At 46.5% G+C, this 14,200-nt stretch overlaps 1 protein-coding gene across 1 annotated transcript; it reads right to left on the bottom strand.

Annotated features, from left to right (window-relative positions):
- Positions 1 to 363: 363 nt before the first annotated feature.
- Positions 364 to 13,147, bottom strand: stk11 (serine/threonine kinase 11). The gene is made up of 11 exons (XM_068701977.1): positions 13,011 to 13,147; positions 11,273 to 12,180; positions 7,279 to 7,362; positions 7,038 to 7,127; positions 6,196 to 6,328; positions 5,601 to 5,737; positions 4,859 to 4,986; positions 3,621 to 3,678; positions 3,311 to 3,504; positions 1,647 to 1,890; positions 364 to 889 (listed from the first exon to the last, which is right to left on the bottom strand). Exons 2-10 carry the CDS (start codon positions 11,554 to 11,556, stop codon positions 1,694 to 1,696), a joined length of 1,305 nt encoding a protein of 434 aa, XP_068558078.1. The 5' UTR covers positions 11,557 to 12,180; positions 13,011 to 13,147; the 3' UTR covers positions 364 to 889; positions 1,647 to 1,693.
- Positions 13,148 to 14,200: the final 1,053 nt, after the last annotated feature.

The raw sequence follows: 14,200 nt of genomic DNA, 5'->3' as shown, positions 1-14,200 counted from the left end.
AATAAAGAAACGCAGGCGACTGCAAAACAAGACATCGGAGGAAGACGAGAGCAGTGTTCCCATCAAATAATAAAAAGGTAAAAAATAAATTTAAAAAAAGGACAAAAGGATCATCCAACAAAATAGCCTGTTTGGGACATATTTTATATAAATAATAATTAAAAAATATTCATTGGAAAAAAGAAAATAAAGAACCTAAATGGAAATCAAAAATCCCCAACAGGTCAGCGGTGGATCTCAAAGCTTCAGTCTTCAGCACTTTCCCTTTTCCCAGCTCTGTACAGCATGCAGTTTATGTTGGTGGTAGTAGAGTACTATTATAATTATTCTCATTATAGATTTAAATATAGAATTATTCATAACTTTTGTTATCTTTTTTTTTTTTTTTTTTTTTTTCCTCTTTAATTTTTTTTTACACTTCACAATGCGTCTTTAAAAACTGCCATTAGGGTTCTGTAAAAACAAAAGTAGTAATAGAAACAGAAGGTGGGGGTGGGGTGGGTGGATGGGGGGGGGTACAGGGGTGATGGTGTTTGTAACGTCTGGTTTAACACTTGACCCTCCTGAGAGGACGACAGGGTGCAGAGGGGAGATGACTACATGGCAGATGACAAAGAGTTGAAAGGAGCCAAAATATGAAAACATCTTCACAGCCAGTGCCTCAGTCTCAGAGCAAAAAGAACATTTCATGCTGTCCTCCTCCTCCTCCTCCTCCTCCTCCTCCTCCTCCTCCTCCTCCTCCTCCTCCCCGTCACTCATACCGCATCTTCTAAAGACTCAGCAGGCCAGCGGTCCGAGGAGGCATGGGGGGGGTGGGGGCATTAACGTCAGCAGGTTTCTTTCACGACTGCGAGGACTCCGGGACACAGAAGGACGGGGACAGACCAACCTGAGAGACGAAGAGGACAGAATATATATATATATAAAACAAAGACTGGTCTGGTGTGGTTTTGATTCTGACTCGATCTTGTTCGTTAACGTGACGGATGTACTTTGTTCACATGGAAAGAGATGCTTCCTCTCCTCTGGGGTGAGTCATCGCCTGAACAGACGAACACACAGCCTCTCTGCACTGAACTCATGACCAACAGCCTCACACTGCGGCGGGTTTGGATGCACTACGGACTGAAAGAGCAAGCCGTGGGTGGTGACTGGAAGGAGAGGAGATCGACCTATTAAACTGGTGTGTGTGTGTGTGTGTGTGTGTGTGTGTGTGTGTGTGTGTGTGTGTGTGTGTGTGTGTGTGTGTGTGTGTGTGTGTGTGTGTGTGTGTGACGAACCCCTGGAAGCTTATCGTCTACATTAATCCTGACGGAGAACAGAAAAATGACGCCCCCAAGACCGGACCGGTCCAGATCTAGTTTTCGTGACTGTATAGGAAACCCTCCTGGGGAGAGGTGGTGAGTCAGAGGCACTGCTCTCTGAATATCAACACACACTCACACTCTCACACACTCACTCACTCTCACACTCACTCACTCACACACACACACACACACACACACACACACACACAGATACTCGTCTCTACGAACGTCTTCTCATCACTTCCATCTTTTCATCTGTGCTCTGCAGCCGTTTATCTCAATCTTTCTCCTCTGTCTACTGTATGGAAGGCGTCCTTTGTTCAGAGTCTACACACTCACCAGGCGGGTTGTTGCCGAGGGAAGAGGGGGGGTGGGGGTGGGGGGTGTCATTGCTGTTTGCAGGTGGAGAGCTTGCGGATCTTGCTGGCTGTGGAGACTCCTTTACGCGAGGGGTTGGATGAAGAGGAGGACCGGCGTTCGGCTTTGGCCTTGCTGCCGTCTGTCCCGTTCACACAAACTGGCTTGGCCAGAGCTGGACTGTGGTCTTCGTGCCCCTGATCCAGATCTTCTTCGGCCACTTGTCCTAAAAGAAAAAACAAAAACAGAACAAATCCATCACAGTTTCAAACGAGCGACGTCTCGACCGCCGCGTCACTCGGCCAGCGTGACGTAAAACGTGTGGAAAAGTGTGAGCGATGACGAGGAGGGAAATTACAACAGAGCTGCTGCTGCGAACACTTTGGTTTAAAAAAGCTCATTTGTCAGCAGCACCAGCAAAACGTCAGGAACAGGAAATCAGCCGAGTGGAAAAATAGGCCCAAAGCTCAACGTGATCTCTCAGCTTCATGTGCAGAGGTGGGCCTGAGTGTTTTTTCGACCGATTTTTGATTTTGTAAATCTGTGACCTGACAGCGGTGTAGCTACCGCTGAAGAGAAACACGAGGGCTCACTGGCGTTTCATTCACCGACGACTCTTTTACTTCATTCATCCGACGCCGCGCTGAGCCCAGTGTGGGCGTGAACCTCGAGAAACCCATTCACGCTCCCACACCAAAACCATTTCAACCCGACTATTTTTAGCTCGCTTCATTCACAATGTGCAGCTCTGCTTGTGTGTTTTTTTTGTTTTTTTTTCCCCAAGCGGAGCGCCACTTCTAGATCCCCGACACGACCACTGCATTTATTATTACCGACTGTTGCCTGGCAACGGATAAAGGCTCTGCATTCTGGGAGGAAAAGATAAAAAGATGAAGGGGGGGGGGGGGACGACAAATTAAATCTAATATAAAAAGACGCCGTCGTTATCTATTCACCTCTTGTACACACAGTTAATGAAAAGGAAACAGAATGTTATGAAAATAAATTAAACAAACAAAATTGACATGAAATGTCGCCTTTTGCAGACAGGACTCTGGATCTACTGGATGAGAAATACAGGAAGAAAAACTACACCTAGCATGGATGTGCAACTAAATACGTCTCGTCTATTGATAGATGTTGATCATGAACTTTTGATTTTGCCTCGGTTGTTCTGTGTTTGCCTACATTATATGTCTTCTGTACCACAGAGGACATTTAAGTTCATCTCAGTCCAAGTACAGAAATAATAAATACTAAAACGACATCAAACGGTTCCATCGTTCTTCAACCACCAAAACAAAAAGAGCGCGAGCAGAAAGGCTCCCGAGACCAGAGTGAAAGCAGAGGAAGCGCGGCGTGAACGACTCCTGGTACTGCCTTTCACGTTTACACTGAGGAGCGTCAGGAATGTTGTTTGTTGGCTTGGAGTCACAGGCCACAGTTTAAAGTTAGAAGTGGATGAGTCTGAACTTGTAACCGCGTGGTTCAGTGCAACACATTTCTAAGAAGAAAGATTCAACATAAAAAATAGAGGACTAACCAAAACACAACGCAATGTAAAAACCCAACATATATATATTTAAATCAAGCAGTAAAAGCACAATGATTAACAAGAAATATCAACGGCGAGAGCTCACACTTACCCGGCACTGTGAAGTCCTGAGTGTATATGATCTCATCCTCTCCGTCGTACAGCTCGTCATCGTCCTCCTCGGTGTAGCCGTGGAGATCCTCCAGGTAGGGCACCACCGTCATGCTCCTCCAGGGGTCCCTGCTCTCTGCGTTGGCGGGGATGGGCACCGGGGGCTCAGACGGAGGGTGTTTCTTACGCACCCAGCTGGCAGGGAGGAGACGGACGAGTGAAAGACGGATCCGACTTCAGCTACGCTTTCTAAACACTGTTGTTGTTGTTGTTGTTGTTATGTGTTTTACACGAGATACTTTATCACTCACTTGTGTTGCCTTATGTTCTGTATGGAAAACCTCTTCGCGGGGTCGTACTCCAGCATTCCTGGAAAACGAAAACATCAGAAAAAGGTCAATCGAATCAACGATCCCTCCTCTCGCGTCATCGCTCTGCTCAGCGTTTTAACATGAAACCGGGTGGGATGGCCGGAACGCTCCTTCAAGGAACATTAATTAACTCCCATAATAATAATAATTATAATAATCTCATTCGGTGAGGTACGGTAAGGAAACGTCAGTACGAGGAGCAGAACCGCTGCACCCACGTCCTGAAGACCTTTGTCCCTCAATTATCGTAACGTGGGGCCGAATCTGTGGGAGCAGCGGCGGGTCGGTGCGATAAGGCGGCGGTGATGCGGTGCCTTAATACCGCGATCGTCTGCCAGCAGCAGAAGCAGCGAGGGGCCGGCGTGCTCAGCGCTGATAGCGGCGCTGCTCCTGCTGAAGGACACCTTTTGTGGCACCGGGCTTATTTTAGACCGTGTAATTATGGACCGACTATCTCCCAGGTGCTGCGTCATCACACAGACGTCACGCTCACACAAAATGGGGGGGGGGTGGGGGGGGGGGGATGCAGATGCAGGCGCTCAGAGTTATGACGGCACCAGAATGTGGCCGGTTCTTAATTTGTTCCCGTTCACGGTTAAGACGCCGTTCAAAATCCGTCCACGTGACACCAAGTACAGGACAACGTCACGGATCAAAGCTGGAATACCAGACATCCAGCGTCATCCGTCGGTGCGAACATGATCTTCCCGACATTCTTTTTGGATTTACATCCATTCAGCCGACTGTAAATGTCACTACTTGACTCTTTTGTTTGTACAAAGGGAGCAGAAGCATTGCAGCATTCCAGTCGGGAAAAGCAGCGCCCGACTCTGACATGTTTAGTATTCCGCTGCTGGCTCCGGATCAATGGAAACTACGTCAACAGCTGGAGGGTTTTCTACAGTTTTGGAGGAAGCCTCGGCATGCATGAGAAGACTTTCAGTGGCACAGCACCACCTACTGGACAGACCTGAACAACTCAAAGCTTTTCACTTCCAATCGACACTTTTTCCCGCGATGCTGCACAAAGCTGCACTTTGTAAACATCGGGAAAAAAAAACTGTAGTTAAAGCAAAGCACGGGCGCTACGTCTACTGCAGTGACAAAATAAAAGGCTACACTGCATGGATGAATGCTCTCCCCTTGGTGAGAAGGAACGGTCTCTTTAGAGCGCTCACCTTGCAGCAGGTCCGACAGGAGGGGTCCACAGTCCTCGGGAATAGTGAAGTCTCCTTTTCCAATGTTCTCAAATAGCTTATAGATGTTGTCTCCCTCAAACGGATACAGACTCGTTGTGATGTTGTATCTGGAGGAGGAGGAGTCAGAAAACACTGTAAGACTTTCATAAACGGATGCCGTTAAGAGTCGCCATTTTAAATTTCAAATTTAGTCTAGCTCTTAAGACAAAAAAAAATGCTTATTAGTTTCAGTCATTTCTATCTTTTATAGTTTCAGTCACAGACAACCGAAATGTTTAGACGACGAAAAGTAATTTTAGGCCGTTTTTTAAATCAACTTTTAGTCATTACTTTTCAAAAAGCTCTCTCTAAATCGTGTCAGTCTTTGTCCTAGTCCTGGGTCAACTGTCCTCCTTCAGTCATCACATCATATTGAACATTTCATTCTACCTGTTCTAGTCTTGTTGTTTGTCCTATTCTGAACCGGTCTGGTTATTTTTGTCTGTTCTCTAAAGTCTAAGAACCACTGAAGCACGCACGCACGCACGCACGCGCACGCACACGCACACGCACACACACACACACACACACACACACACACACACACACACACACACACACGACATCTGATAGATAGATCCATAGGACTAGGACTTTTGTCACGTATTAAAAGACAACCCAGCAGATCTTCCGTCTATAATTTGGGGATTTAAAAAACGCCATGATTCTTTTGAGGACTCACAGTGTTACTCCAGCGGACCAAATGTCCACTTTAAACCCTGAAAAGGTGTCCAGTCCATTTGCAATCTCTGGAGGCTGGAAGGCCGGTGAGCCCTGACTGGTGCGACACGTGTCGTCCTCCGCAAACGGGTGAAGGGCCTGAAGAACACAGAGTGAATGAGATCAGTGAGAACGTTTAAATGTGAATTATGAAATAACCGAATGACCCTTCGTAAGCAACACCGTCTACATCAGAACCGGGTGTGAAACCCAGACTGAGACTGTATCAAACACGGACGTCACTGAGACGTTTGTGATGGAGTCGGTCACTCTGGACCTCTCAACGTGGCAGCGACAACACCGCCCGGTTATGGACACAGAGGTGGATCCTCGGTGGTCCCGCGGGACACTTTTGCATGAGAGGACGATTATGTTGACGAATCGCCCCGTCCACACCGTCCACAGTACTCTTGTGTGTATAGGAGCTGGCAGCATCATTACCCATTAGATAGAATATGTGGAAATTAAAAATATGTGGAATTACAAGATGCTTGATCTGGTAAGTTATGGTGGAACAATCCTTCCCCCTGGATGGTAAACAACACAGCGAAGCTCACCTCCGCTACTCCCAGGTCGGAGATCTTAAGCGCTCCGTCTGTGGTCAGCAGCAGATTTCCTGGTTTAATGTCTTTGTGAACTATTCCCTGGCTGTGCAAATATTCGAGGCCATCTAAGAGTTGGCAAAAGTACCTGGAAAAAAGAAACAGAAACAGAGGGGTCGACAGATTAAATTTAAAGACTGGAAGCGTTTCATACTGCAAGTTGTTAAAAAAACAATTATCAAACAATGTATCACTGTGGTCATATGAACCTTCATCACTTTGTACTTTAGCGTCAGCGGCTTTCACACAATCCACTGTCAGTTATTTTAACGGCAGAGGCCCAGCAGCCTCAGGTCTAAACTTAGGCCTGGAGCAAAGGCTGCAGAGAGAGAAGCCTGTCCTAAATATAGCAGAGAGACTAAGAGACGAGGGGCGAGGGGGAGCAGAGAGGGGGGAGAGAGGGAGCAGAGAAGGGAGCAGAGAGGGAGCAGAGAAGGGAGCAGAGAGACTAAGAGACGAGGGGGAGCAGAGAAGGGAGCAGAGAAGGGGGAGAGAGGGAGCAGAGAGACTAAGAGACGAGGGGGAGCAGAGAGGGAGCAGAGAAGGGAGCAGAGAGGGAGCAGAGAAGGGAGCAGAGAGACTAAGAGACGAGGGGGAGCAGAGAAGGGAGCAGAGAAGGGGGAGAGAGGGAGCAGAGAGACTAAGAGACGAGGGGGAGCAGAGAGGGAGCAGAGAAGGGAGCAGAGAGGGAGCAGAGAAGGGAGCAGAGAGACTAAGAGACGAGGGGGAGCAGAGAGGGAGCAGAGAAGGGAGCAGAGAAGGGAGCAGAGAGGGGGGAGAGAAAAACAGACTCTCACCCGTGAGCTTGAAACACTGGAAACCTTTTTTCTGGGACGCTGTCCAGCATTTCTTGCATCCCACAAACGCAATACTCCATCACCATATACGTGAGTCAGGAGTCAAGGAGATTTACCAGAGCAAGTGAACACATCCTTTAATATAATGAGCTCGTTATGACAATAGGCGACAAACGGAGATATTTAGGCATAGAAATAACTCTCAGGAACTAAAATCAACTCATTCACAACGTGAGGATATATCTTCTGCTTCTCTTCATTGTAGAGCACATCCACCAACTGAATCACATTCTTGTGTTGGAGTCTTCTTAGCAGCTGAATCTCCCTGTAAACATACAAAAGAAACAGGATCAATTAGGGAATGTACAGGAAGCGTTACATAATCTAATACGACAGGTGTCACACATCAGCACAACCACACTCATCAGGGACGCACCGGTCTGACTTCTCCTGTCCCGATACGGACACGGATACCCGGGCTACGATACCGAAGCCCACCGACCAGCTGTGTACGGAATATTGAGCAGAGACGAGAATTTTACGGCAACTCGGATCAGTAGTTGCCGTTTTGAAATTCAAAATAATTTGTGATTTTAATAACGAGAAACTAAATTTGTATATCCAGGAAAATGAAACGCAAGACTCTGCTGGAAGGTGATTCGTCGGAAACACAATTGCAGGACTGATTGGGTCAGACGTGATGTTGTCGGAGCGGAGCGGCGGTCTCATAAAGACAGACAACCCGAGGTTTAAATCACCAACGCAGCCGGGAGACTCGACATTCATCCCAGAGCTGTGAGGAGAGACGCTAATGAATTTGAATGTGGATGAGAAGATCTCAAAGTACAAAGTACAAACCACACACACACACACACACACACACACACACACACACACACACACACACACACACACACACACACACACACACACACACACACACACACACACACACACACACACACACAGAGGAGAGCTCTGCGTAACAATCAGGGACGGATATCTGGTGATTAGATTTAGATTCAATCAGTCTCACTGGTACATTGTTCAGATTACCGCAAATTAACGACAGTTGTGCGTTTTAATTAGCAGCAGTGAATCAAAACGGGTCAGAATCAAACCCGGGCCGCCGCCACGGATTCATCCAACATGAGGAAGCTCTGCTGGATGAGCAGGAGGTCGCCCCGCGTCGCTGTCTTTGTCTGACATCATGATGGTCCCATGTGCTCGAGGCAGAGTTCTGTCTTTACCGTCTCATCATCCCTCTCTGTGTGTGTGTGTGTGTGTGTGTGTGTGTGTGTGTGTGCAAACCATTATGTAACCATAAGACATCAACGGTCACTGACAACAATGAAAGAGAAAACATGTCTTGGGTCTCTGTGACCATATTTAGAGTTGTAGAAGATAAAATTGATTCTTATGTAAAGACATTTTCCTCTTCCCTCCTGGAAAGACGTGAGTCAAAGCCATGAAGGGAGAAATGAAGCCTCAACAGTGCTGAGGCATCATCTGTTCATCTCTTTTCACTTCTTCACAACAAGCCGTTCTGTCCCTCATCACCCTGCAGTGTGTGAGCTGAGTCAGTCCTCTGCCTTTTACAGTCGTCCTCCTGACAAACGGATATTCTGGGCATATAGTCGACGCACACGAGCTGCTGCTGCATCGCTGCACCGGTAAGAAGACAGCTGACTCACGCACACCTAAAAGCAGACCGACCATTAAAATATGGAAAGGCGTGGGAGCCTCTAAATACTTCCTCGCTCATCGTGGGCGAGACTCTGAAATAAACTTTTTTTTTTTTTAAAAACCTGGTACGGCATGAATAGCACACTTTTTAAGCAATACATCGTCGCTGCTGTTCAGCTGGACAGTAAGCCTGAGACGCAGCACACCGAGCTGCCTCTGCATCACTACTCGTCTCCATTAAACAAATCAGAAAACAGTGACGGCTGCAGTCTCTGAGCTCAGATGTGCACCGATGGACCTCGTGTGTTCAAGGCCTGCAGAGCTGAAAGGATTCCAGCACTCAGTGATATGTGTGTATGTGTGTGTGTATGTATATATATATATATATATATATATATATATATATATATATATATATATATATATAGACACACACACACACACACACACACACACACACACACTGGGAACATTAACGAGGGATCGACATCTGCATCTACACGGTGCGCCGGTCCACAGTCAGAGTCTAGCATTCGCGCTCTTGTCATTCCAAAGAAGGGCATGGCATTTTTTTTTTTTTTTTGAGGGGGGGGGGGGGGGGGGGGGTGTTGCCGTAGAAACAGGAGCGGCGTTACTCAACCGACGGCGGTGTGAGCGTGCCCATTCCCGTTGGCAACCCTGTAAAAAAAGAAAAAAAGCAGGAAGTGTTGAGCAGACAGGAATGCTGAGCAGAGGCCGAACGGGAGACCCGGGAGCTACGAGGGCCGGAAGACGGAATTTAAAAACAAGAACATTGTTTATGGTGTGAGAAATATGTGGGACCCCTTCAGGATCAAAGAATAAAAAGGTGGAAGTGGGAGTGGGTTTACTTTGTCTTCATATCTTTCTCTAATCTCACACATGTGAACATGACAGTTCGGGATCTGACTGAGGCCTGGTCTTGGAGTTCCAGAACCTTAGTATGAGTTGTTTTTAAGCACGTTTCTCTGTAGCTTTGGCTCTCCTCTATCTCACACAGACATCAGTGGGGTTTGCATTTTGGGAATTTCATCCGTTTAACCTCCGACCTTGAATCCCGCGTGTGCACGTCGCACACTTTAAAATGTGAGCTGAAGAGTGGTTTAAGTCCACCGGGCTGCTGGCGCTCTCAGAGCTTGAGAGAGAAAGGATCCAGTTTGGACACCGATGGAGAACTGCAGCTGCTGCTTTCAGTCCCAACTAACTGGAGGAAGTGTGGCACATTAACATGAAGTTGTTCATCTTAGAACTTAAAGGTGAAGTTATAGTTGCTACTAGAAGCTCTTACAGAGTTGATCTCCCTGAGCCGGTACGACGGGCCGGTCGTCATTCTTCTGCTGACGCTTTGACTGCGGCCATCTTGCAGCTCTTCTTTCTCATTTTGACACTTTTCTAAAGCTTCCTCTATAATTAGCACAGGCCCGCAGCGCAAAAGCTGGAGCAATATTTAATGAACTACTGTGTGATTAAAACTCCTCACACAGCCAAAGCACAGAGGCATAAAGACAGACGAGAGTCTGGAACAAACAGAACAAGTTGAAAAATCCATTGAAGATTTTTCATTTGATTTATATTTCCAGCGACGCCACGAACAGAAAACTGCGTGACCGTGTTGTGCTCAACATAATAAAAGCAATGAAGTGACGCATCGTGATGCATTTCACACCGGCAACAAACATCACCGTTCTCATTGGTAACAAGTGACTGTTTGTTCTCTGTAATCCTTTAGATTCTTGAGTTGCATTGATTCATAAGAACATATATTTGGTTGCACCGACAAAGCAACTTATTGAGAGAGATCTGGTTAGAGCAACACGCTGCAGCTGTTTTTGTAGAAGAAGTGTCGCCGTGTTAACCGAGCGTTTCTTATTACTTCACCTCGGTTGCAGCAAACCACGTTTCTTTTCTAGGCAATGTTTACAACCGGGTTGACCGGTTTACTGAAGCGCATGAAGACGAGGTATTCCCTCCTTCACCGTGGACATCTGAACTCCAACAGTGCTGACTTTTGCAGCTTATGACTGATGTACGTTTAAACTGAAACATCTTACACTTTAGACCATCACTGGTCTGATGAAGCTAAATGAGCTTTTTGTTTTCATCGTTACAGAAGTGTGGAACAGGTGAATCTGAGCACACGTGCAAAAAGACATGAAACCTTCAAAAAGAAGAAGCCAGAGAAGACATTTTGTATATAACTATTCTTAAAAAAAAAGAAGTGTAAAATACCATTTAAGAAGGTATGATATTGGTATTTATAAAGGTAGTGAGGTACTAAGAGCTGTGCACAGGGATCGACGGTTAATAAAGTGGGACAGTCATATGAAACCCAGTCATTACACCTTCAGTACGGAGATTTAAATCACTTAACTCATTAAGAACGAGAATTCCAGTAGAGTCAAAGCTACTGATGACTGTCCGTCTCTAGCTGAAGAGACACATCGCCTACGTTAGTGACACTGGTGCGATGACTTAAATTGTCAGAGTGCAAAGATGGTAATTAAAAAAAAAGGGTCAAAGAAAAGACTCACTTTTTCACATTGGCTTCTCCGTTGGGAATCCTCCTCAGCTTCTTCTTCTTCAGTATCTTGACAGCCCTGCGACAAAGCGTCTCCGAGTCCAGCATCTCTTTCACTTTGCCGTAAGAGCCCTCGCCCAGCAGATCGCCCATCAAGTACTTCCCAATCAGCTTCGCCCTCTTCCTCCTCGGCTGGTAGATCACCTCTGTAGAGTCAATGCGGTGAATGAACGTATCCATTTCCATCAGTTCACTTTCATTGAGATAGTCAAGATGCTGCAGCTCGCCGGTACTCATGACTGCCAACTTATGCCTCCTGTGCAAAATTGTTCACAAATAGCTACGATTGCCGCTGGGGAGTAATCCACTGGTGGCCTTTAAGCACTGAGCCGAGTGTTTTAATTCCACGAGGCGGAATACAGACGACTTCCAAAATACTGAACACGGGAGAGAAAATAATCACGCCTGAGAGTTGAGGGGGTTGGTGGGAGATCAATCCCAAATTGTAAACATTAGGGCTCTTTTCTCTCAAGGAGGTGAAAACAAAAAACGTGTCCAGTGCCAAGTTAGTGTACTATACTGTGCATTTCGTGACAAGTGCAGTTGAGCAGAAATTTGAAAAATTGTGATTCTAAAACGTTACTTATTCTCCGCTTAACTATGAACGTAACAGCCTAAGGTAGAGGCGACCGGTCCTGCTTGGAGGCCGTGCGGCACAGCATTTCTGTCAAAGGTCCATGCTTCAGAGCACAGGTGTCCTCAGGATACATAGGTGTGTACAGCTGGGCCCGATCCAAAGCTGAGATCTACAGGCAAACGGCACAGTGTCAGCCCCGGCTCCTGGAGGTCGACCGAGCCGTCCAACGTGTCCAACCGTCCTCAGGTGTCCTCCATGCCACCGCGCTTTCTACTGCCTGGTGCCTGAAAACAAGAGGACATTTAAAATGTCGACATGTTAATATTTGTACTGTTGAACATGCACACATAGCTGAACCGAGTTAGCCCTCTTTGGTAAACAATCTGTCCAGACATCAACACGTTGACCGGTCAAACCTTATTGGGTTGATGATCTGCTTTGAGGTTCGAATATATAAATATAATAACGAGAATATTGTGATTTATGTTGAGGACACATTCAGCACCCTGTGTGTGTGAGTCGCGATTGACACTGAAGTGGCTCAATTGAATCGTTTCATGTGTCAACCGTTAGCTAGCTGGTAAGCTAACGTAGCTGCTTGAATGAATAGCTCACCAACGTCCGCTCACAACGCTGTTCATCGAGTTACACACCTTCGGCGACCATCGCAGGTTTTAACTCTGACGTCTGCTCTGACACAACTAATTTAAACGTGGATGCTGAGGACTAACGACGGACCACTGGGGCAGGATAAACCGAAACGTCGTCACACAGCTGTAGCTAACCCTGCTGGTTATGCAGCACCAGCTAGCAATAGCCAACTTTGCCAAGATTAGCGTTAGCCAACTTCACCTCATTTTGTCGTTAGAGCAGCGGCATCGTAGGAGACGGGGATTGTTCTCTGGGTGTACTTGCATGAACGTTACGCTCACAGTACAGCAAAATCAACATCAGCTCTAAACAGCCCTTTTACCGGAGAACCGATCCCGATGCATCCCGCTTAACGCGAGCTAACCGGAGTTGCGTTGTCTAGCATTCAGATTCAGAGGTAAATTGCTAGCAAGCTAGCTAGTTGACAAGCTAACTAGTTAGCTACCGTGACACCGGGTCTCACCTTTCTCCATACGAGTCGTTGCAGGTTTTACTCCGCCCCCGGTTAACGCAAATGTTTCACTTGGGTCTATCAAGTAAAATGTCAGACTCTTCGTGTTACTCTTGCTACTCAGGTTGTCGCCATCTTGTTTACCTCCCCCCCCCGACTCGCACTGACAGCCCTTACGTTAATGCGTCAAATCAAAGCGTTTCCTCCACACGCGCACGCACGCACGCACGCACGCACACACACACACACACACACACACACACACACACACACACACACACACACACACACACACACACACACACACACACACACACACACACACAAGAACAATGTCACCCAGTGCCCACAATACATAGTTTAAATAGTAATCTATTTAAATGTCATTAAGTAGTCTAATCTAGTCTGATCCCATTGATATTTTTGGGGAATTTACAATGGATATCCCCAGGAAGGAACACACCAACGCTCCTGACAAGTTGTGTTCTTCCACAAGGTGTTTATTATTTATGAACACTGATTACAATCAGCATTAAAATGAGGCGAAAAAGCATTCGTTTGAGCTCATTTCATACGTCCCTTCCCTTTATGAAGCCCATCCATTGGCTCCGAAGCTGAAGTTCTTAGTCACTTTGCTGGTTGACAGAAAAATAATTGGCAACACTTTTTATTATCAGTATTTTTCCAGCAAAAAAGTTGCCTAACGTTCTCTGGTTGTTGCTTCTCAAATCAAATGTGAGGATTTTCTGCTTTCTCCCCCCCACTTATAAAGATAGTAAATTGATTATATTTTAGATGGAGTTTCAGATAAAACAAGCAGTTTGACTTTGATATTTTAGTAACCAAACGATGAAAAATAATCATTATCCACACCCTTACATTGAACTAAAAGCTTCACCGCACCACTAACCAATCAAAGCGCTGGTTTACCTTCTAACATGGCTTAAGTTGCCTCTGATTGATGCCGTGGCCAACACCAGAGTGGCTCTTGCTTAGCTGGGATTTCGGAGTTATATTTATCCCGTGTAAAACCCCCCCTGGGGAATGGCACCCTGTGGGTCTGATTTCACTGATCCGTCACCCTCCTCCTCCTCCTCCTCACCGCTGGCTGCTTGAGCCCGGCCAGCTCTCCTCAAATGGTTTCAATGCTGTCCAGAGCCAAAGAGAAATCAACACCGATGGCAGTTATCAACAGGATTGGT

This window comes from Cebidichthys violaceus, unplaced genomic scaffold, assembly GCF_023349555.1.
Source record: "Cebidichthys violaceus isolate CVI_PGR_0920_01 unplaced genomic scaffold, fCebVio1.0.p SCAF_8, whole genome shotgun sequence".
NCBI lineage: Eukaryota > Metazoa > Chordata > Actinopteri > Perciformes > Stichaeidae > Cebidichthys > Cebidichthys violaceus.
The sequence above is the reverse complement of the archived record's forward strand: the minus strand, read 5'-3'. Positions and strand labels throughout refer to the sequence as shown.